Source organism: Myotis brandtii, unplaced genomic scaffold, assembly GCF_000412655.1.
Source record: "Myotis brandtii unplaced genomic scaffold, ASM41265v1 scaffold120, whole genome shotgun sequence".
Classification (NCBI taxonomy): domain Eukaryota; kingdom Metazoa; phylum Chordata; class Mammalia; order Chiroptera; family Vespertilionidae; genus Myotis; species Myotis brandtii.
The window spans coordinates 5512479-5537921 of record NW_005354174.1 but is presented as its reverse complement, the minus strand read 5'-3'; the positions used below and the strand labels follow the sequence as shown (position 1 = coordinate 5537921).

Sequence of the window (25443 nt, the reverse complement as noted above, 5' to 3'; positions counted from 1 at the left end):
GGCCGTCAACAAAGTGGTGTACGATGACCACGAGAGCGAGGAGGAGGAGGACATGGTCTCCGAGGAGGAGGACGGCGACGCCGAGGAGACCCAGGACTCGGAGGGCGACGAGGAAGACGAGATGGAAGAGGACGACGATGACTCCGATTACCCGGAGGAGATGGAAGACGATGACGACGACGCCAGCTACTGCACGGAGAGCAGCTTCAGGAGCCATCGGGGCTCCCCCACCCCCGCCTCGCCCCGGCGGAGGGGAAATGCGCCGCTGCATCCAGTGACAAAACAACACCACCACCACACACAACACAACTAGATTTACCGGAGGAAAGAGGCTCATTGTTCAAAATGGAGATTGCATTGTTGCAGTTTGCAGGCCACACGCTCGCTCGCTCGCTCGCTCGCTCTCTTTCTCGGCCCCCCACCCCCTGGTTTTCCTCTTCCCCGTTGGTGCCGGTGCAGCGTCTCGGTGGGGCAGGACAGAAACTTTGGCTCACGCGTGTCCGTTGCACTTATTTTCCTCCCCTGGTGTGGGTTTGGTGGCTTTGGAATGAAAGGAGGCTCTTGTTTTTGCAGACCTCTCCGCATTTCGAACGGGGCTTCTTTTAGGTGTTGACTTATAGCTTGTTCCTTAAAAGGGAATCGAGGCTTGAGACAGGTTGTGGCGCTCGCCCCAGGCTCCTCTCCCCACCCGGAGCCTTGGTCCGGTTTTAAAATCCGTGTCGAGGAAACGGGTCAGTCCGGGTTTGCAGGGGAGCCTTCTCGGGTCCTGGGTTTGTTTTTATTCTTGGGTGCGAATGGGCTCGTGCCCCAGTTGCTCGTGAAAGGCTGATTAAAAAGCAAAGCAGAAAACCACACAGAACCCAAAACAAACGTGGTAATTCATCCGATTCAAAGCCATTTTGGTAAGTTCCAAAATAAAAGTAGTAAGACATCGCAGGAACAGGCGTCTTGCCGGTTTGATCCTGGTGCTTTGCCCGAGAAATGCCGTTTCGTGTCACCTGTTGCGGGAGAACGTGTAGCAGGCTTAAGTGCTGAAGATGAACCCTTGGACCAACTTCTAAGTCACACAGCAAGAGGATAGGGGGGTTTATTAGAAAACGGCTTTTTCTTTTTATCCCATTTCGAAGGACGAAAGTCCTGCTGGATCTGTAATGCATTTCTTCATGGTGACTCCAAATTTCTCACAGAAAGTTTCTCTAGGTTGGTGCTTAGATACATTTTTTTTTAAAGCACACAATTGCTGCTTTGTATTAAATATGGAGTTGCATCTTACTAGATTGTGAAAAAAGCATCACTTGTAGCAACAGCCTACAAGATTTGTCCTTTATGTTTGTTAATCTGTATTAACTAAATTAGAATCCAGTTTTAAGAGCTTTTACAAAGTAAAGTTTATGAGGAAATTGGATCTTAAGAAAGTTGTATCACTTGCTTTTTAAAAAGAGACTAGGGTAGTAGAAGTGGTTAAATAAGTTTAAATGTTTCCATTTTTTATACATACTTTAATACTTATTGGAGGAGTGTGAATATTAAGCCAGATGTAATCCCATTTAGATTTTCCTAACAGCAGATGAAAAAGGTAACTTCTTTTGCCTCACAGAAAGAACGTATCTGCCTGTATTTTAATTTGGGGGGGTGGGGGGGCGGGGAGGCTTGCTGGATGGAGAATGAAGGGAATGAATCAAGTGCCAAGTATTTATTGCATGTAGAGGGGACTATGCCAGTTTTCATTTCATGCCAATTTGATTTTAATACATCTTCTATAGTTATAGTTTTTACTTTAAGAAAGAGCCCACATTTGAAAGACAGTTGGAGACTGAATTACATTATCCCAGGGCGTTTTGGCAGGGCAGTTCAGCTATCCTTAGCTTCTCTTAGAAAGCCTAGCAAATAATACTTAGGATTGATAGCTGTGTGTATGCTGAGTTAAATTATAATCTGTGGTTGGGTGTTTCCTTTTTCCCCCCTTATAACATTTATTGAGCATTTATTATGCCAGGCCCTGAGCCAGGGGCTTGGGGGACAAAAAAAGTGATTACAATACTGATGTGACTAAAACTTGTATATTTATGTACTTATATGACAGCCTACATTGTGTATACTTGTCCTATCTTTATATGAATTTAAGGATTATATATCCTTATATTAATCTTACATCCTTTGCATTTCCTAGCAAAGTGTCTTGAATATAGCAGTAGCAGGTGCTCATCAAAGATTGGTGAGAACTTGTAATAGATGAAGTTTTGATAATTCTTCACTGAGTGCCATAACTCTTAAATATTTTAGATTTGGAAAACTAAAAACTGGTCTAATTAGATGTTAATACCCAAGTGACCAATGAATGTTTTTAGTAGCAGAGTTAGTGTGTTTTGCTTGCCAGGCATTTTCCTTTCTTTATTGGATGGGTGTTAACTTGCTGGATGTTTTACTTTTGAAACACATTATTTCTCAAGATTATGGTAAAAGGAATAATATATATTGTGTTCTAAACTTTTAGACTATGTCCCTTGTCTAGAAAGTAATAGTGCATGACAGTGAGTTGTTTGGGGTAAGCACTAGTTTTATTAGTTTTTTGTGTGTGTGTGGTTTTTATTTTTGCATTTAACCTAATTTTATTCATGCGTGCCTTAGGATGGGGAATAGATCATTCAGTAAAAACATACAGTAAAAACAAAATATGTCTTATCATGTACAACTTTTAAACTACAATTATGATGTACCTTAATTATTTCCATGCACACAAGTCTAACATTACAGTTGTTTTTTAAAAATAAACACAATTAAGACTTCTAGGAGCATTTTATAATAAAGTAATTCCTAATTTTTCTTTGTAGATAGAGTGTTTTTTATTTTTGTCTGTACTTACAGACGATAAAGGCTGGAAAGATGGTTGTTAGATAAATGTGTATATGAGTATATGCTTTGGAAGTAAAAATATTCTAGTGTTGGTTTAAAATATTTCAGAAGCACCTAAAGAAATATTATTTGGCCGAAACCGGTTTGGCTCAGTGGATAGAGCGTCGGCCTGCGGACTGAAGGGTCCCAGGTTCGATTCCGGTCAAGGGCATGTACCTTGGTTGCGGGCACATCCCCAGTAGGAGATGTGCAGGAGGCAGCTGATCGATGTTTCTCTCTCATCAATGTTTCTAACTCTCTATTTCTCTCCCTTCCTCTCTGTAAAAAATCAATAAAATATATTTAAAAAAAAAAAGAAATATTATTTGAATCCTGCTGCACTGTCAAGGCTAAAAGAGGTATATATTTTATTGGTAATTTAGATTAATTTTGTAAACTAGAATGTTGACTTAAGTAATAAATTTCTAGTATAAGAAATAACTTATTCATCTATTAAGTACATTGTAGGTAGTATAACTGGATGGTGCAAAGACACTGGTTGACGTTACTAGCTTAATTTTCTAAAATCATAGATTTAAAAGAGTTTATTAACTGAAGATTAAATGTTTTCCTTTTATGAAGAAAAAAATTAAATGGGTATGTAAGGTACTCACATGAAAATTTGGTAATACAAAATTGAAATCATCTAGTTTTGCTTAACCTAGAGAAAAAAAAGTAAATAAGACTTTTATTTTTTTAATTTTTAAAAAGTATATTTTTATTGATTTCAGAGAGGAAGGGGGGGAGAGAGAGAGAGAGAGAGAGAGAGACATCAGTGTGAGAGAGGAACATCGATTGGTTGCCTCCCATAAGCACTGACCAGGACTGAACCTGAAACCTGGACATGTGCCCTAACTGGGAATTGAACAATCAACCTTTGGGTGCACAGTACAACATTCAACCAACTGAGCCACACTGGCCAGAGCTAGCCTATAGGTTCTATGACATACTCTGCCAATACCTTGAAGGATTGTATAGAAAACCTATTTTGAATAGGCATTTGGAAAAGTTCTGACAGAACCTTCAAATCTAGCATTTGCTAATTTAAAAAATTTAAGTCATAGTTGAACTAGACTAGTTCTTGCATTTAACTTGTATGGGGCTTCTGAAGATTTCTTAGCTGGAATTTGAAATTAGGAACTTCTGATGGTTACAGAAAGCGAAAGCTCTGGTGTTACTCTGGGAGTTACGTCCTCTAAGGGGTATGACAGTGGAAATGAGTGGTATAGATGCCATGAATGAACTGTAGATTTATATCTGAAAAGCAGAGTTTGTTACTAGTTTGGCAGTATTTATTTCCATCACTGTCAACCAAATATCTTTTCAGTATATTTGTAATTTCTGATTGCTACAAGTGAGGTACAAAGGGTAGTGGAAGTTTAAAGGAGGTTGAGATCATACCCTACTGGTGGAGTTGTTGTGGGATGTATGCTTCCTGGATGAGCATGTGGACAGTGAGGATGGACAGGTGGAGGGAAGGAGCAGCATGAACTAAGCCACTGATTTTAAAATGTGGGCAGTCTTAAGTAACCTGGTTTAGTAAGAGCTTGTATGTGTGAATAGGAAATAAACTGTAAAGCTCCGTGTTGGGCAGGACCTACACAACCATACTGGAGCATTTGTATTTTTCCTTCCTTATCTGTAGGGTAAGGATTGGGTTAGATCAGTAGTCCTCAGTCATTTTTCACTCCTGGAACACTCAGGGGATATGTTATATTTCCATCAGTACCATGCAGAAGTATGAAACTGGAGGAGATAGTTTCTGGAGCACCTCCCCACCAATCTATTTCAAATCTATTTTATTTGCAGGTATTGGGGATCAATCGGAAGACCTAAAAACAAGTGGGAAATGATTTCCGTGGGATGTTAGAAAGTTTAGCATAGATTCTGTTCTGCAGGATAGATTAGAAGAGAATGAGATATAGCTGATGGGGATCTGGATGGGTTTTTGTAGCCCTGGATGGAAGATCAATTCAGGAAGTGCTTCAGAGTTCTCCATGCCTCAACAACATCACAAGTGTAGACAGAGAGAGGAATGCATCAAATATGCCTCTATAAGAATGGTACTGCTTTCAGTAAGTAGCCATAGGAATTCAACTTTATAAGGGAAATTAATGAACCCTAGCTGGTTTGGCTCAGTGGATAGAGCCTTAGGACTGAAGGGGGTCCTGGGTTCAATTCCAGTCAAGGGCACATGCCCCGGTTGTATGCTTGATTCGCAGTAAGGGGAGTGCAGGAGGCAGCCAATCAATGATTCTCATCATTGATGTTTCTATCTCTCTCCATTGCCCTTCTTCTCTGAAATTTAAAAAAAAAGGGAAATTAATGAGATTTGTTTTCGGGTATAAGTACCTGAAGAAGTTCAACATGAGAATTAAAAGAAAGAAAATGGCATGGCCGGTGTTGTGCAGTGGTTGAGTGTCGACATGAGCCAGGAGATCAAGGTTTGATTCCCGGTCAGGGCTCAATCCCCAGTGTGGGGCATGCAGGAGGCAGCTGATCAATGATTTTAGTATATCTTTATTAATTTCAGAGGAAAGGAGAGGGAGAGAAAGATAGAAACATTAATGATGAGAATCACTGATGGGCTGCCTCCTGCACGCCCCCCCACTGGGGTGGGGTTCCATACCATAGCAGTCACTCCCTATCCTATCCTTCTCCCTCTCCATACCTTGGCAACCACTACTTTCATTCTCTGCTGATATGTCTCTTCTGGACATTTTATATAAATGGAGACATATAATGTATGGCTTCTTTCACTTAGCATATTGTTTTCAAGGTTCGTACATGTTATAGCATATACCAGTCCTATATTCACCAGTTCATGTTTTGACTTTTTGTCTATTATGAATAATGCTGCTGCAAATAATTCGTGTATAGATTTTTGGCTGTACAATATGTTTTCATTTTGGGTATATCCTAGGAATGGAACAGCTGGACCATTACAAATGCAGTTTTAATAGAATCATCTTAAGCAGACTCATTTTGTTTGTTACAATAGTTTTTTCTTTCTTTTTTTAAAATATATTTTATTGATTTTTTCACAGAGAGGAAGGGAGAGGGATAGAGAGTTAGAAACATCGATGAGCAAGAAACATCGATCAGCTGCCTCCTGCACACCCCCCACTGGGGATGTGCCCGCAACCAAGGTACATGCCCTTGACCGGAATCGAACCCGGGACCCTTTGGTCCGCAGGCCGACACTCTATCCACTGAGCCAAACCAGTCAGGGCAGTTTTTTCTTTCTTTCTTTTTTTTTAATATAAGATATGTCTGTGCCCTTCTTGGCTACGTGAGGGGGATGACAATAGAGGAGTGGGTGGCCCTGGTGCTGGCTGGCAGTGCTTCACTTGCTTGTAGGTGATGGAGAATTGCCCAGGTAGTGGCCCATCAATCATCTCGGTTGCTTTCCACCTGGTTGAAAGTCTTGCCGTTGTAAATGCCCACAGTGCCACCAACCATCTCAGTCAGGGTGATCATGTCCCGAATGTGTGGCTTCATCACTTTGGGCTTCTCCGTGGGCGGCACCTCCTCCTTGCGCAGGCGCTTGGCTTCCGCAGCAAAGTGCTGCTTCCTTTGCAGACCCGGGGTCAGCCGCCACCCGCTGCGGGGCGCTGTGCAGTTGCATCCCGATGCTCATAGCTCGTCCAGCAGCTGTTCAAGATGGGCGCAGTCCGAGGTTCGCTTTCTTTTCTCCACTTCCGCCATCTTGTCGGTTCTTTGGAAAGGCTCTTTGGTACTATAGTCTTAAAGTTCTTGCCCTGGCTGGTTTTGCCCAGTGGTCGTGGGTTCCATTCCCTATCGAAGGCACGTACCTTGGTTGCAGGAGGCAACCGGTCGATATATCTCTCTCACATCCGTATTTCTCTCTCTCTCTCCCCTCCTCCTCCTTCCCCTTCACTCTCTAAGAATCAGTGGGAAAATGTCCTCAGGTGAGGATTTAAAAACAACAAAGAAACAAAGTTCTCTTAAAATGAAAGAGCTGGATTGCCTTAGGCCAGCTTGAAGAATTAATTCCAGAAGGTTCTGTCAGAGAAGGACCAGTGTGAGTGGAGTTGATTTTCACAGTCAATGTGAGGACTTGTGCCAGGCATTAGAGGCACGGACTTATGTAAGCCAAACACAAAATTTTAGATTATCATGATGGATGAGAAGCTGAGGATTCTAGACATGTATTTTATGAATGTAAAAAAAAAATTTAGAGACCAAAGCAGGTAGCATGGAGATTTAAAGAGTGAAGAATCTGAATCCAGGTTTCATAGGTTTGAATCTGGGGTCTGTGATGATGGGCAATTTGCTCAACTCTTTGTGCCTCACTTTCCTTATTTATAAAATGGAGATAGAGTACTTATTCAAGGTGTTGTGATGGTTAAATGGGTTAATGCATATGAAATGCCTGGTTCAGTAAATATTAGCTATTGTTACCTGTTGATTTCTTCCTGAGCTGAAGATGGAGATTCTTTGATGATATAGAGACCTTACTTATAGTCTGTTGAAGGTATTATTTTATTCTATTGAAAGCTGTCACCTGATAAGGTAAAAAATATTTAAGTAAAAATGTACATTAAAACAACTTAAGAAATATTAAATGTTTAACTTCTCCATTTAAAAAATTTAGTTTATCGAACATCTGATTTATTCCAGAACTATCATAAATAATACATTTACTTCAATTATTTACAATGGTTGGAGAAAGCACTCCTGATACTTCTAGCTCTTTCGTTTTTCCTCTATGTCCTCTTTTTCTGCCTGTTCCTTAAACACCAGTTTTCCAGGTTTTCAAACCAGCCCATAGCCCTCTTAACTGTCTCCCTCATTCCCCTGAGTTCTCATCTATTCTCAAGTTGTTATTTAAAATTACAATGAAAAATCATAAAAATAGTGTGGGTTTGCTCTTTTGGGAAAATACACATGATAACAGATGAAAATGAAAATCATCTGTAATCCTACCAACCAAAGATAACCATGGTACATGTTTTTATGTATTTTTAAAATTCCATTTTTATGCCATGTTTTTATCTACATATTTAAAAAAAGAGAAAAAAGAAATAAAGGTAACTAGGATCATATTAAACTGATTTCTGCCCTGACCGGTTTGGCTCAGTGGATAGAGCGTTGGCCTGCGGACTGAAGGGTCCCAGGTTCGATTCCGGTCAAGGGCATGTACGTTGGTTTCGGGCACATCCCTGGTAGGGGGTGTGCAGGAGGCAGCTGATCGATGTTTCTCTCTCATCGATGTTTCTAGCTCTCTATCCCTCTCCCTTCCTCTCTGTAAAAAAAATCAATAAAATATCTTTTAAAAAAACTGATTTCTTTTATTTGTTATAAAGCAGGGTTTTCCCATATCATTATATCTTTATCAAAGTAGTACATAAACATTGATAAAATAGTATTAAAGACTCACAGTGAACAAAAGTGGTTCTTCGATGTACCTCTTCCTACCTTTCCAGAGGCAATGGTTTTCTTCTCTTTTTTTTTCTTTTTATCTCTTTTTTTCTTTGCTTTTTTTTTGGCAATGGTTTTCAATTCTTGTAGCTGGTTTTTATTTTTCTGATAATTATCACTATTTTAAAATGATATGCTTATATTTGATTTATCAGTTTTAGACATTTCTCTCTTGACTTTTATATAGTAAATGAGCATTTAGCCCTGGTAAATTACCCTTACTTTCTTCTATGCTCTCATTATAGTTATATAGCATGATTCGTGGTCAGAGTAAGTTATGAGGGATTGATTACACTATTGTGGCTATTAAATGTTATTTACACTTGAATCAAATAATGCACTATGGCTATTACTTTCCTTGTAATTGTTTTCCTGGAATTATTGCCCCCCCCCCCCTTTTTTTAACTGCTTAGTGTTCTATGTACTTAGCCTAGGGTACTATCCCTTACTTTAAAATATCTTATCATTTCCTGTCCTGGTTGCAGCGTCGTTTGGTGCACCAAAGGTTTGCCAATTTGATTCTTGGTTAGGGCACATACCTAGGTTGTAGGTGGATTCCCCCCCCCCCCCCCCCATTGGGGGTGTGTGTGAGGCAACTGATTGATGTTTCTTTCTCTCTCCCTCTCTCTCTAAAAAGCAATAATAACATATCCTCGGGTGAGGATTAAAATAAATAAATAGATAAAATATCTTACCATTTCCTATTTTCCAAACTCTCCAATGTAGCAATTCCATATTTTCCTTATTGATCTCTCTTCTGCAGCCTTCAGCATTTCTGCTCTCACCTGAACTGTTGCTTGTTGCTCTGTAGGTTTTTGCTGCTTTCCCATGTTGGTTCTGTTTGTTAGGTCCTACATCTTTCTTGGTTTACTTCCTTTTTTCAGTACAAGCTCTAATTGCTTCCTAAGATGGATGCATGAGAAATATCCCTACCCCTTATTTTTTATTACGTGTCTGAAAATGCCCTTTTCAACCCTAATACTAGATTAATCGTTTGACTTGGTATAGGATCCTAAATAAAAAAATCAGTTTTACTTGGAATATTTGCTTTATTGTGTTCTAGCATCTAGTGTTGCTGTTGAGAAGTCTAGGGCCATTCTGATTACCAGTATTTCCATCATGTCTAACCTGTTTTGTTTTTCCTTTCTAAAAGCGTTTAAGCTTTTCATGGTCTCCAATATTCTGAAGTTTTACAGTGATATCATATCCCTTGATGTGGCTCTTTTTAAGAATTTCAGATTTGCCTTGAAAAGTAGCCCTATTGAAACTTTAGTTCCTCTTTGCTTTTACAAATGGTGCTATTGTAAATGTGATAGATCTATCTTAGGTTGCCCAGACTGGTGTTTCCATAGGGTAGATTCTAGGAGTGGGATTATTGGGTTACATTTAAAAGGCAATTAAATGAATTGGCAGTTATTTTAGGCTGAACCATCATTTACTTGTTTTAAAATCTTCCCTAATCTGAGTTTATGTGGCTTTCAAATTAACTTTTTCTAGAATCTACCGAAGTTTATCTCAGACCTTTAGCAGGTATTCTTGGATATGAATTAGGCCCAAAGTTCTTTCCTCATCAGTTTATTGGTAAATGTACTCACTTGTGGTATGAGAGTCTGAGGTTCATTCTCAAACTGGGCGGGGGTAGATGTGTGTTTTGAGACTTTTCTGGCTAGGTAAGAATGGTTTTCATCATTGTTTCTTAGCTTGAGTTTGACCTTACAGAAGTCATTCCTTTGTGGGCCTCAATTTACCTATCTGTAAAATATAGGCTGAACTAGATAATCTAATGGGTAGGAGATTGACAAACTTTCTCTTAAAGTGCCATATAGTAAATATCTTAGGCTTTGGGGGCCAGACTGTCTTTGCTGCAGCTACTCAATTCTGCTATTGTAGCATGAAAGCAGCTGTAGAGAATAATAAACAAATGAGCATGGTTGTGTTCAAATAAAACTTTATTTACAAAAATAGGCAGTGGCTGGCCATAGTTTGCCAATCCCCTTCTGAGCTCTTGACATTCATTAATCTGTGGCTTGGATAATTAGGTTAGGGTAAAAGCTTTGCATTTTTATCTTATTTATTTACTTATTTTTTAAAATATATTTTTTATTGATTTTAGAGAGGAAGGGAGAGGGAGAGAGAGATAGAAACATCAGTGATGAGAGAGAATCATCAATTGGCTGCCTCCTGCACGCCCCCCTACTGGGGATCAAGCCTGCAACCCAGGCATGTGCCCTTGGCCAGAATCCAACCTGGGACCCTTCAGTCTGTAGGCCGACGCTCTATCCACTAAGCCAAACTGGCTAGGGCAAAAAGCTTTGCATATTTATTTATTTTCTTTTTGGGCTTTGCATTTTTAAAATAACATTTCTGGCCCAACCGGTGTGGCTCAGTGGTTGAGCGGGGATTCTATGAACCAGGAGATCACTGATCCATACCCTTCAGGGCACATGCCCGGATTGCGGCCTAGAGCTCCAGGAGGGGGTGTGCAGGAGGCAGCCAATCAATGATTTTCTCTCATCATTGATGTTTCTTTCTCTTCCTCTCCCTTCCTCTCTAAAATCAATAAAAGTGTATGTTTTTTAAAATGTAAAGTTCTTACTAGACTTTCAGAAGTGTTAGAGAGAGATAGGAACATCGATGAGACAGGAACATCGTTGATTGGCTGCCTCCTGCATGCCCCACACTGGGGATTGAGGCCACAACCCAGGCATGTGCCCTGACCAGGAATAGAACCGGCTACCTCATGGTTCCTGGGTGGACGCTCAACCACTGTGCCACGCTGGCCGGGCTATTGAGTGATTTTTTGAATGTTGAACTAGCCTAATTCCAGGAGTTAAACTCTACTTGTTTGTGATGTGTTATAGTTTTTATATCTTGCTGAATTCTCATGCATGGTGTTTTTGAGGATTTTTATGTCTGTGTTTTTGGGGAGTTTTGTCTGTAGTTTTCTTGAAATGTCTTATCTGAGTTCAGTATCAGAGTAATGCTAGCCTCAAAATGAGTCAGAAAGTATTGCCTCTTTTTTTTTGTTTTCTGCAAGAGATTGTATAGAATTGTAATTGTTTCTTTAAAAGTTTGGTAGAATATTCCAATGATGTCATCTGGGCTTGGAGTTCTTTTTGTTGGAAGATTTTTAACTAGGAAGTTAATTTCTTTAATACATAGAAGGCTATACTTTTTTCATTCTTTCTTAAACATTTATTGTGGTGACATTGGTTAATAAAATTACATAAGTTTCAGTTGTACATTTCTATAACACATCATCAGTATATTGCATTGTGTGTTTACCACCCTAGGTCAAGTCTCTTTCCATCACCATTTATTCCCATTTACCCTCTTCTATCTCCCCCCACCCTCTTTTCTCTTTGGTAATCACTATACTATTGTCCATGTCTGTGAGTTTTTAAATATTTTTGCTTAATCCTTTCACCTAGCCCCCCAACTCCTCTCCTCTCTGACAGCTCTCAGTCTGTTCTCTGTATCTATGAGTCTGTTTCTGAGGCTGTACAGTTTGAATGGACTTTGATTATTCATGTCTTTCAAGAAATTAGTTTCTTTCATGTGAGCTCAATTTATCAATATAAAAGTGTTCATAATATTTTCTTATCCTTTTAATATCTGTAAAGTCTATAGTAATGTTATCTGTCTCATTCCTGATACTGAAATTTGTCTTCCATTGTTAATCCATTTAATTGATCTATTAAGAGAAGCAGCCTTTGGGTGTGCTAGTATTGATTTTTGTGTATACTTTTGTATTTCATTGACTTTTGTTCTACTCTTTTAAATAGGTGGATGTGTGGCAATGAACACAGGAACACCAAAGTATACTAACCACTTGTAAACGTTTGTTCTACTCTTGATTGTTTCCCTCCTGCTTGTTTCAGGTTTAATTTGCTCTTATTTTGGTTTCTGAAAGTAGAAACTTACCTTACAATCATTTACTTGAGACTTTTTTTTAAAAAAAAAGAAATATATTTTTATTGATTTCTGAGAGGAAGGGAGAGGGAGGGAGGGAGGAAGGGAGGGACGGAGGGAGGGACGAAGGGAGGGAGAGAGATAGAAACATCAGTGATGAGAGAGAATCAGATTGGCTGCCTCCTACACTGGGAATCAGCCCACAACCCAGGCATGTGCCCCTGACTGGGAATCGAACCATGCCTTCCTGGTTCATAGGTCAACGCTCAACCACTGAGCCATGCCGGCTGGGCAAGACTTTCCTTTTCTAATGTAGGCATTTAGTGCTATAAGTGTCCCTCTATGCACTTTATAAGCTGCATCCCACAATTTTTGATTTGTTGTATTTTCATTAAATTCACAATATTTTCCAATTCCTATTGTGACTTAATCTTTGATCCATGGATTGTTTCAAAGTATACTGTTTAATTTTCAAACATTTGGGGCATTTCCCAGATATTTTTCTGTTACTGGTTTTTAATTTAATTCCATTATGGTCAGATAACATAACAGGTATGACTAATTTTAAAAAAAATCATTTGAGATTGTTTTATGGCCCAAAACATTGCCCATGTGTATTTGGAAGAAAGGTGTATTCTGCTGCTGTTGGGTAGTGTTCCATAAGTGTCAGTTAGATCAAATTTGTTGATAGTGTTGTTAAGATCTTCTATAACCTTGCTGATTTTCTGTCTACTTGTTCTATTGATTACTAAGAGAGGAGTGTTGTTGTCAATCTCCTGGAAGTTCTGTATGGTTATGCTTCATGTATTTTGTGGCTTTGTTACTAGGTGTATAAACATTATGGTTGTTTGTTTATGGTTTTGTCTTGGATATTTGGCCCCTGTATCATTATGAAATGATCTTCTTTACCCCTGGTAATATTCATTGCTTTTAAAAATCTATTAATAATAATGTAGCTAATTCAGCTTTTTTGGGGAATACTATTAGTTTGGTATAACTTTTCCCACCTTTTTACTTTTCATTTATGTCATATTTTCAGATGGTTCCTTGTTGTTATTTTTTTAATCCAGTCTTCTGACAGCCTCTTTTAGTTATTGTGTTTGGATTATTTACACCTTCCTTTCATATCAGTTCTGTTCTGATCATGCCTCACGAGGCAACCTTAGTTCTGTTGCTTGAGTTTCCACAAAAGTCTTACTTTCTGCTTGGTAGTAGGATATCCAATTTCTGTGAAGTACTAGTTTTCAAACTTGGCTGCATAGGAGAATTATCTAAGAAGAAAGATAAAAATACTGTACTGAGCTTCACATAGGACTCTGTAAATTTGACACTTTTTAACAGCTTACCATGTGCTTTTGCTGCACCTCCAGTTTTAGGATGGATTATTTAAGGCAGCTTCTCCAACTTTAATGAGCATATGAATCAACTGAAAATTTTGAGAAACTCTGGATCCTAATTTAGTAGGCCTGGGGTAGGACCAGAGATTCTGAATTTCTCTCATGCATACTAGGTAATGCCAATCACATGTTAAATAGTAAGGTTTGAAGGTAACTTCTGGAATTAGTGAATGTCTTCTTTTATATACACACACACACACACACACACACACACACACACACACACACTCACTCTCTCTCTAGAGGTGCAGTGCATGGATTTGTGCACCAGTGTGATCCCTTAGCTTGGCCTGCGCCCTCTTGCAATCCAGGACCCCTTGGGGGATGTTGGATTGCCAGTTTTGACCGGGGTGGCCTACGGGGATCAGGCCGAAACCGGCAATCCCAACCTCCCCCAAGGGATATAGTCGCGCATGAAGCGGCAGGCGGCTGGGGAGGAGCCTGAGCCTGAGCCTGGGCCGGGCACCGCGCAGCTCCCGCTCATCCTAGCCACGCTGCGCCTGCTGCCACTGCCGCTCAGTAAGCTCGCTGAGCGGCGCTCCCACTGTGGGAGCGCACTGACCACCAGGAGGCAGCTCCTGCATTGAGAGTCTGCCCCGTGGTTGTCAGTGTGTGTCATAGTGACCGGTCGACAGTCGACCGGTCACTTAGGCTTTTATATAGAGAGAGATAGTGATCTCAGAGAGGAAGGGAGAGGGAGAGAGAGATAGAAACGTCAGTGATGAGAGAGAATCATTGATTGGCTGCCTCCTGCATGCCCCCCACTGGGGATCAAGCCTGCAACCTGGGCATGTGCCCTGACTGGGAATTGAACCATGACCTTGTGGTTCATAGGTTGATGTTCAACCACTGAGCCACACCAGCTGGACTGGAATTAGTGAATGTCTTCTGATGTATGTGAATTTTTATTCATCTGGATTTTAGAGAGATAACTTTTCTAATCTCTAGGGCAGTGGTTCTCAAAGTGTGGGCCTCAACCAGCAAAATTAGCATCACCTAGGAGCTGTTAGAATTGCAAATTCTGAGATTCTGTCCTAGACCTATTGAGTCAGAAGCTATTTTAATCACAATCCACTCTCAAGGTGATTCTGATGTACAACACTTGAGGACCACTGTCCTAGGAGTTTTCACTATAGTTGTCTGTCTGCTTATATAGTGAGAAGTAAAAACACATTTCGAACATCTATATATATATAAAAGGCTAAGTGACCGGCTGACCGGCCTGTACATATGATGCACACTGACCACCAGGGGGCAGATGCTCAACGCAGGAGCTGCTGCGCTGCAGTGACTTGACAGCGGTGGTTCTTGGGTGACGCACCCCGGAACCAGAGAGGAGGGAATCTGATTCCTCGCAGGGCCACGCAGTTCCACCTTTGGCCTTAGGTTATGCTGTTGCTAGGGCACTGTTGCCCCAAATCTGGTTTACTGTTGAGCTGCGGTGACTTAGCAGTGGCGGTTCTCGGGTGATGCACCCCAGGACCAGAGAGGAGGACGCACAGCCCTGCTTCCTTTCAATGTGCATGAATCCGTGCACCGGGCCACTAGTCTTCAAATAAAATACATCATTTTCTTGTGCAAATTGCATGGGCTAGCACTTCAAAACTACTATTTCTTTGAATAAATATATCTTACTATGTACCAGCCATTTATTCACAGCAAAAAACAACATAGACAAAACTACCTGCCTTTAAGGAGATTACAGTGGGGCCTTGACTTACGAGTTTAATTCGTTCCATGACGGAGCTCGTAACTCAAATTACTCATATGTCACATCAAAAAGTGAACGAGTGAGACACGTGATGCTGGGCTGATGTTGTGGCGTTCACTGTGACGTTCGCTGCGCCAACTAGCAGTGGGGTATCTGAAGCTGGCTCGTAACCCGAATTTTAGCTCGCAACTCAAAGCAAAAAATCTGCCGAGAGACGGCTCGTATCTTGAAAAACTCGTTAGTCGGGACACTCGTAAGTCAAGGCCCCACTGTATATTCTAGTGGTGGTATTAACTACTAGTCTACTCATCCATAAGCAACAGATAAGCCTATTTTGCATGGCTTTGAATTGTTGATAGTTGTGTAGAAATTTTTTGGTTTGTTTCATGGTGGTTTTTTAAAAAAATATTTTTACTTATTTCAGAGAGGAGGGGAGAGAGAGATAGAAACATCAGTGATGGGAGAGAATCATTGATTAGCTGCCTTGTGCATGCCCCCAACTGGGGATCGAGCCAGCAACCCAGGCATGTGCCCTTGACCGGAATCGAACCTGGGATCCTTCAGTTTGCAGGCCGATGCTCTATCCACTAAGCCAAACCAGCTAGGGCAGTGTTTCATAGTATTTTTAAGATTGATCCATGCTGACATATGTAGCCTTAATTAGTCAAGATTGCTTTTTAGAATTCTGTCAAATGAATGTTCCACAATTTAACCATTGCCCTGTTGTACATTTGATTATTTTCAGCTTGATTGACTGTTTGCTTTTAATTAATGAATTTATTTATTTATAATTTTGTATTTTATATTGAATTCAGAGAGAGGAAAGGAAAGAGAAAGAGAGAGAAATATCAATGTGAGAGAGAGAGAGAAGCATTGATCGGTTGCCTTCCACATGCCCCGACCTGGGAAATGGAAACTTGGTTATGTGCCCAGACCAGGAATCGAACCTGTCATCTTTTGGTGCATGGGGGGACACTCCAACCAACTGAGCCACACTGGCCATGGTGACTGCTTTTATAAACAATATCGAATGTTTCGTCTATATGATGAAAGCTTCTCTAGAGAAATGTTATTCAAATTGTGGGCTGCACATTTTTAAAGTAGAAAGAGAATATGAGAAGGTATTAGAATAGGATAGAAGATAGTATGACATATAGAAAAACTAGTTTTGTACAATTTCTGTTTTGGGATATGTGTGTACTGGATTGAGATGTAAAATGTATTTACTTTGGATCATGGGTAAAATGTTTGCAGACTGCTCTCTCAGGGTTATATATATATACACAACCATAACCTATTACTGAATTGCTCTATGAAGTGGTGGTACTAGTTTACAGTCCCACTGGCATTTCTGTTGTCCTACATTTCCCCCAAGATTGTTTGGTTGAACTTTTAAATTTTTGTCTATCTACTAGTATGAGTATGAAACAGTATCTCAGTGTGGTTTTACTTTGTCTTTTCCTGATAATTAGTGATATTGATGTTAATCCTTTTTATAAAATACAGAAAAATTAATGTACTTTACTAGATATTAATGCTAACCTAACTCTAACCCTAAATTTGATCAGTATTGAAAATGGCAAAATCCTCAGTGGCATAAATACATTTTCATGAATGGTTGAAATGACTTGACTTGCTAATACTAATGATTGACAGTTGAGGGGCTTACGTTGTTTATTTTTGAATTTTCTCTTTATATACTACAAGAGGCCTGATGCACAAAATTCGTGCACTGGTGTGTGTGTGGGGGTGTCCCTCAGCCTGGCCTGTCACAGCGACCGGTCATTCTGCCATTCGGTCGATTTGCATATTATTCTTTTATTATATAGGATAATCTGTGCTCAATTCTATAAGCCTGAACCTTTGAATTTGGTATAATGACCTTATATTTGTATTCCTACATGACTATCAGTAACTATTAGTAAGCATCATTTTATTGATTTAGATATTAACTTTATATATATATAAATCTTCACCCATTTTTAGAGAGAGAAGAAGGAAGAAAGAGAGAGAGAGAGAGAGAGAGAGAGAGAGAGATATCGAACCTACACCAGGGATTGAACCTACAACCTTTCTGGTACAGGACAATGCTCTAACTAACTGAACCCAGGGCGACCAATATTTTTTTTAATATTATAATAAAAATGCATGTATGTGATGTTAAAAAACATAAAAAGGTGAAAAAAATTAGTCTGTCTTTTTCTGTCCATTTCTCCTCCCCAGAAGCAACTACTTTAAAAAGATTCTTATATGACCTCTTAGATATGTATACTTTATCATTGCCCCTTTTTCTTTTTTGTTTCTAATTTGCTTTTTTTTTTCTTTTTAAATTTTTATGTATTGACTTTGAGAGAGGGAGAGAGAGACATCTATTTGTTGTTTCACTTGTTTGTGCATTCATTGGTTGATTCTTGTATGTGCCCTGACCGGAGATCAAACTTGCAATCTTTTAGTGTATGGGATGATGCTCCAAGCAACTGAGCCACCTGATCAGAAGGATAGTTCTATTTTTAATTTTTTTTAGGAATGTTCATATTGTTTTCCAATGTGGCTGCACCAATTTGCATTCCCACTAACAATGAACAAGGGTTCCCTTTTTCCATATCTTCGCCAACACTTTTTTATTGATGATAGCCTTTCTGACAGGTGTGAGGTGATATCTCATGGTGGTTTTCCTTTTCTAAAATATATTTTTATTGATTTTCAGAGAGCAAGGGAGAGGGAGAGATAGAAACATCAATGATAAGAGAAAATCATTGATAGGCTGCCTCCTGCATGCCCCACACTGGGGATCGAGCCCGCAACCCGGGCATGTGCCCTGATCGGGAATAGAACCATGATCTCCTGGTTCATAGGTCAACACTCAACTACTGAGCTATACCAGCCAGGCTCTCATGGTAGTTTTATTTTTATTTATTTATTTTTTTAATATATTTTACTAATTTTTTACAGAGAGGAAGGGAGAGAGATAGAGAGTTAGAAACATCGATGAGAGAGAAACATCGATCAGCTGCCTCCTGCACACGTCCCACTGAGGATATGCCCGCAACCAAGGTACATGCCCTTGACCGGAATCGAACCTGGGACCTTTCAGTCCGCAGGCCGGCCCTCTATCCACTGAGCCAAACCGGTTTCGGCATCTCATGGTAGTTTTAATTTTCATTTCTCCGATGAATAATGATGTTGAGCATCTTTTTATATGTCTATTGGGCATTTGTATGTTCTCTTTGGAGAAGTGTCTATTAATGTCCTCTGTCCATTAAAATTTTTTTTGTTGTTTTAAATTGATTTTAGTGAGAAAAGAAGGGCAAGAGAGAGAAAGAAACAAGGGTTGATTGTTCCACTTGTTTATGCATTCATTGGTTCTTGTGTGTTCCCTGATATGCCAAAGTTGCAGGTTCGTTCCCCAATCAGGGAACACACTCTACATGACAAGGGCCCATCTGCCCATTTTTTAACTAGATTGGTTTTTGGTGTAAAGTTGTATGAGTTCTTTATGAATTTTAGATATTGACTCCTTATCAGATGTATCATTGACAAATATGTTCTCCCAATTGTTAGGTTGTCTTTTCATTTTGTTGATGGTTTCCTTTGCTATGCGAAACTTTTTTAATTTGATGTAGTCCCATTTGTTTATTTTTCCTTTTATTTCCCTTTCCTAGGTAGCTATAGCAGAAAAAATATTAGTAAGACCAAAGTCAGAGAGTTTATTGTCTATATTTTCATTCAGTTTTATGGTTCCAGTTCTTACATTTAGGTCTTTAATCCATTTTAGTTTATGCTTGGATATGGTATAAAAAAATGATCTAGTTTCAGAATTTAGATTTTCTATAGATTTAAAAATTAGACCTAAATCATTGCTTCTTGGTGTTATTTTAACTTGATAGTTATTAGAAAAATAAAAGTGTACTTATATAATTTTTGAGGTATATATCCAAACAGGAAAAATTGGAAAACCCTTAGTTTGTAGAAATGGTATATTGATTTGTAATTAATAGCTTTTCTTTATTTACAGGTAGGCGAAAACCAAGAGTACATCGGCCTCGTTCTCCAATATTGGAAGAAAAAGACATCCCACCCCTTGAATTCCCCAAGTCCTCTGAGGATTTAATGGTGCCTAATGAGCATATAATGAACGTTATTGCCATTTATGAGGTACTGCGGAACTTTGGCACTGTTTTAAGGTTATCTCCTTTTCGCTTTGAGGACTTCTGTGCAGCTTTAGTGAGTCAAGAGCAGTGTACACTTATGGCGGAGATGCACGTTGTGCTTTTGAAAGCAGTTTTGCGTGAAGAAGACACTTCCAATACTACCTTTGGACCTGCTGATCTGAAAGATAGCGTTAATTCCACGCTCTATTTCATAGATGGAATGACGTGGCCGGAGGTGCTGCGGGTGTACTGTGAGAGTGATAAGGAGTACCATCATGTGCTTCCTTACCAAGAAGCAGAGGACTATCCTTATGGACCAGTAGAGAACAAAATCAAAGTTCTGCAGTTCTTAGTTGATCAGTTTCTTACCACAAATATTGCTCGTGAGGAATTGATGTCTGAAGGGGTGATTCAGTATGATGACCATTGTAGGGTTTGTCACAAACTTGGGGATTTGCTTTGCTGTGAGACATGTTCAGCAGTATACCATTTGGAATGTGTGAAACCACCTCTTGAGGAGGTGCCAGAGGATGAATGGCAGTGTGAAGTCTGTGTAGCACATAAGGTGCCTGGAGTGACTGACTGTGTTGCTGAAATCCAAAAAAACAAACCATATATTCGACATGAACCTATTGGATATGACAGAAGTCGGAGGAAATACTGGTTCTTAAACCGAAGACTCATAATGTAAGTAAATCTGGCCTTGATTTTTTTTTTCAGGTTAGTAATGATAATAACTTCTTTTAATAATATTTGATCCTTTCATTTAAAAAAGGAAATTATCTTTATTATTGAAAGTATTATAGATGTCTCCTTTTTTTTTTACCCCCCATTGACCCCCTTCACCCCACTCTTGCCCCCTCCCCATGTCTTCCCTGCCCTATTGTCTGGTCTTGATTTTTGTATGTATTTAAAATTAAGCCTTCATGATGTGGCAGAACTGTGCTGCTGATGTATTCTAAATCTTCCTGATTTAATAATCAGTTGTATAGTTAAATAATTTTTGACTTGAAGAAATATGCACATTAAAATAGTTTTTAGCCTTGGCTGGCCCAATGGTTAGAGTGTTGGCCTGTGCAGCACTGGATGGTCGAGGGTTCCATTCCAGTCAAGGGCACCCACCTGGGTTGCAGGTTTGATCCCCGCCCCCAGTGTGAAAGGTAACCAATCCATGTATATATCTCATATAGATGTTTCTCCCAACTCTGTCTCTCTCCTTTTCCCCCTTCCCTTCCACTCTCTCTAAAAATTAATGGGGGGAAAATCCTTACTCCTCAGGTGAGGATTAAACAAAACAAAATAAAAACAGTTTTTAAAGTTGTAAAGAAAGAAAAGTATTAAAAATAGCAAAATATCTAATTGTTTTCAATGCCTAGGATAGGAAATAGGTTACTAAACAGATTGCTACTATGGGCCTTTCCCGGATTATATTCCCTACAGCCCATTCTCACTGTGGTGTTAGGATTTTCTTGAATTTTTTTTTAGTTTTACTTTGTCTATATATGTGAAGCAGCAAGAACAAACCAGCAGTCTAAGGAAAGATCAGTTTTGCTATTAGTCCATTAATGGCTGCAGTCTCCCAGAAGATAGGCCCAGCAGACTAGACTCATGGTGTATTCCTGGCTTCTGCTTTCCTGAGGGTTTTCAAGAGGCTCTTTCAAGCAGGTCAGGAGGCAGTCTGGGAAATCCTGGTGTTGGGCAAGGTTGTAGTGTGGACTTGGTTTTGGACAACCTGTGGAAATTTGGTCAGAGGGAATGGGCTACTTCATATTTTCAGGTTCTAAAGTTTTTTTTGGAAGATATTTTTAAAATTGATTTTTAGAGAGAAAGGAAGGGAGAAGGAAAGAGAGAAACATCGATGTGAGAGTGAAACATCTATCGGCTGCCTTCTTCACACCTCCTACCAGGGATTGAGCCCGCAACCTGGGCATGTGCCCTGACCGGGAATCGAACCAGCAGCCTTTTAGTACACAGGATGACACCCAACCAACTGAGCCACACCGGCCAGGGCTCAGCTTCTAAAGGTTTTTTTGTGTGAGTGTTTTTTTAAATGTTTTTGATGATTTTAGAAAGAAAGGAAAGGAGAGGAAGAGAGAGAGGGAAGCATTGATGTGAGAGAACAACATTGATCAGTTGCCTCCTGTATGTTCCAGGACCAGGGATTGAACTGCAACCTTTTGGTGTATGGGACGATGCTCTAACATCGTTGGTTAGAGCATCGTCCCATACAGTCAAGGCTAAGATGCTTCTTCTTGATATTTGTTTTGGTCTCTTCCATCCTCTGATGTTTATTAATCCTTAATTTTTTGTCCCTGATTAACACTTTGGATTATATCAATGATTGGAAGTTCTGAGCAAGTTGGTAGGCTTTATCAATTTTGAGCTTTACTGTTTAATGTCGCTATCTTTAATTCCTCTTGAGCTTGTCAGATGGCCCAGAGAGGTATTTTCTACTTGGAGCATGACATCTGTAAGGCTTATTATGCAATAATCAGTGGTCTAGGCCTTGGTTTTAGGGTTTAGACCAGCGGTTCTCAACCTGTGGGTCGTGACCCTTTTGGGGGTCGAACGACCCTTTCACAGAGGTCGCCTAAATACATCCTGCATATCAGATATTTACATTACGATTCATAACAGTAGCAAAATTACAGTTATGAAGTAGCAACGAAAATAATTTTATAGTTGGGGGTCACCACAACATGAGGAACTGTATGTATTAAAGGGTCGCGGCATTAGGAAGGTTGAGAACCACTGGTTTAGACCAAGGTGTAGCTAGTAGCATTTATTGTGTGCCTGACAGTGTTATAAGCATTTTATATACATTTTTTCATTAATTCTCATAAGAACCCAATAATGTAGGTACTATTTTTGTCTGCATTTTAAAAATAAGTATGTTTTTATTATTTTTTTAGAGAGAGGAAGGGAGAGGAAGATAGAAACATCAATTGGCTGCTTCCTGCATGCCCCCTACTGGGGATGAGCCCACAACCTGAGCATGTGCCCTGACTGGGAATCTAACCTATGATCTCTTGGTTCATGGGTTGATGCTCAAACCACTGTACCACACCAGCCAGGCTTGTCTGCATTTTGTAGATGAAGGGACTAAAGCTCAGAAAAGTTAAGTAACTTGCCCTAGGACTTGACTGTTAGAAAGTAGGAGCTGGAATATTTTTAAAAATTGATTTTAGGGAGAGAGAGAAAGAGAAAGATTGGTTTGTTGTTGCTAGTATGTGCCCTGACTGGGGATTGAACCTGAAACCTTGGTGTAGCAGAGCGATGCTTTTCTAACTGAGTTACCTTGCCAGGGCTGGAATTATTTTTCAGAAACTGTTTATAAAAATATTTTCAATAACAAATTTTATACTGTAGCATAGTTTCCAAGCCATCGTCTTGAGAAGTCTGCAACTCACATTGATTTAGCTATTAAAATCAATGCTTATAACTGGGGGTGGCCAGGGGCGGGGAGGAGATAGTATAATAGTTTTTGCTAATACATGGGATGGGTATTTCTGAGATCTTTAAAATTTTGAGACAAAGGCATTTTTAGAAAATATAAAATAACTTAAGTGACATTTCAAAAATATTTTGTTTCCTGATAAATCTGTATCAGTATATAAAGCCAACACTCAGGCAAGCAGGAGAGAACTTTTTTAATATATATATTTTATTGATTTTTTACAGAGAGGAAGGGAGAGGGATAGAGAGCTAGAAACATCGATGAGAGAGAAACATCGATCAGCTGCCTCCTGCACACCCCCCACTGGGGATGTGCCCGAAACCAAGGTACATGCCCTTGACCGGAATCGAACCTGGGACCCTTCATTCCGCAGGCCGACGCTCAATCCACTGAGCCAAACCGGTTAGGGCGAGAACTTTTTTGAATGTAGGTAAATAAGTGCAAACTATTGAAATTACATGAGTCAGAGGACTTAAGACGTTATCTTTGAAGCACCTATGCATGGATTTGTGCTACATTATTAATGAAATGTATTTTTCTAAATTGAAATTCTTAAAGTTAGATTAAAACATAAGTTATATGTTTGGCAATGAAACTGTTTATTTAAATGCATTTGCTTTGAAAGGTTAAATCATAATTACTCAAATTGCTTTTTTAAATGCATAATAAAATACACAAAACTTGAAGATTTCGGACAAATAAGGTATCTTTTTTCATGCTTTGATATTTTGACTGTTTTCTTTGTAAAGTCAAATACGAAACTTTAAATGTTATTGTTAGTGATAATTAACTTACTTGTCAATAACTTGGGCCAATCTGAAAGATTTTACATCTTTTTAAAGTTAAATTAAAACAATTTCAGTTTAAGTGCCCTCTTGTGGTAGATTGTATGTGTACTCCTGGTGAAAGTTTTAAAGCCGTATATGTACTAGTATACTGCTCAGATCACAGTATGTGGAGATTTGGTGTATCCACTCCCTGGAAGCCCAGAAGTTGAAAATGATGATGAATCGTGTCTAATGGGGGGGGGGGGGGAGGCATGTCTAAAACAAAGTCTGGGGCAGTGAACAAGTTTTAATTATATTGCTAGTAGTTTGTAAAAATAGTTTTTCCATTATTGCTTTTAATTGTTTAACATTCATTTAAAAATACGTTTTTTATTGGTATAGGTTAGTGAAGCATAAAATAAAAGAAAGGTTCTTTTTAGTCTACCTGAGGAACCAAGATGTTGGGTAAACAATGTAGAGATTGGGAGAGCCAGTTTTCTTAATTATTGCTTTCATCCTGTCAATCATTTGCTCTGAAATTGGGACTTTCAGTAAAATAGTAAGAGCAAAATTAGGGAAATGACCCTTTCCTGTCATTCTCCATTATGAAAATTACCTTGAACACAGCATTTAAAAACTCTGTATTTTTTAATTTGCCAAATAAACTAAATTATACTTTTTAACCTACACAGCTTTGCTTATAAGGACACCAGGCATTGGATTTAGGGCTTACATTAAGTCCAGAGATCCTTAGCTAATTATGTCTTCCAAGACCCTATTTCCAAATAAGGTCACATTCTAAGGTTTCAAGTGGACGTGAATCTCTTAGTTTCTGTGGGTTTGTTTAGAAAGGAAACTAAAACTTAATGTTAGTCATTAACCTCTTATCTTGCCAGAGTAAAAGAAAAACAAATAAACTTTATAATGTAGACATATGTATGTTTGCTTATAAATATAATTTTTTGGCAAAGGTTTTCATCCCAGCCATCCTTTCCTGCCATCCAGTGAGCTCTTTGTACTGATTGGTGCCTGTAGGGAAGCCAAGTCAGTTGGGCTTATACAAAGAACATTGTAGGGACAGAACTGTAAAATCCACATTTTAACCCCAAAATCAAATATACATACAAAACAATGTATATTTATATAGAAAAGCTGCTGTTGTCACTTAATGTGGCACACAAGAACTATTGTTTTTATTCTGCTCATCAAAGATGATACTTAACACTGACAATATTTTTTCTTCTTGAAGCTACATGTTAGAGGGACAAATTCTTTAAAAGCATAAAGCAGCAAAACAGAATTAATAACTGCTATTGCTTTCAAAGAAAACTTGTTTTAATATTTATGTACCTAGTCACATTTACATGCTGTACATAAGTATTAATACAAGTTTTCTTGTTGAGGGCACATGCCCAGGTAGCAGGTTCAATCCTCAGTAGGGGCTGTGCAAGAGGCAGCCAATCAGTGATTCTCTCTCATCATTGATGTTTCTCTCTCTCTCTCCCTCTCCCTTCCTTTCTGAAATCAATAAAAATATACTTTTTAAAAAAGGAAAATATTGTCAATGTTAAGTGTCACCCTTGATGAGCAGAATAAAAAAATAGTTCTTGTGTGCCACATTTTTAGAGGGATATTGACAAACTGTACATTTAGGGGAAGAATATTAGGGTAATGAAGACTGGAAAACATGGTATTTGAGGAATGATTTAAA

At 39.1% G+C, this 25443-nt stretch overlaps 1 protein-coding gene and 1 pseudogene across 1 annotated transcript in view; one reads left to right on the top strand and one right to left on the bottom strand.

Moving 5' to 3' along the window:
* Positions 1–6180: 6180 nt before the first annotated feature.
* Positions 6181–8593, bottom strand: LOC106724604 (annotated as a pseudogene).
* A 5466-nt stretch (positions 8594–14059) lies between these two features.
* BPTF (bromodomain PHD finger transcription factor) overlaps positions 14060–25443 on the top strand; it is a 98610-nt gene continuing 87226 nt past the window's right edge. The window contains exons 1-2 of the mRNA XM_014532611.1: positions 14060–14165; positions 19373–20195. Coding sequence (XP_014388097.1) covers positions 14060–14165; positions 19373–20195 — 929 coding nt within the window. The remainder of the gene's footprint in view (positions 14166–19372; positions 20196–25443) is intronic.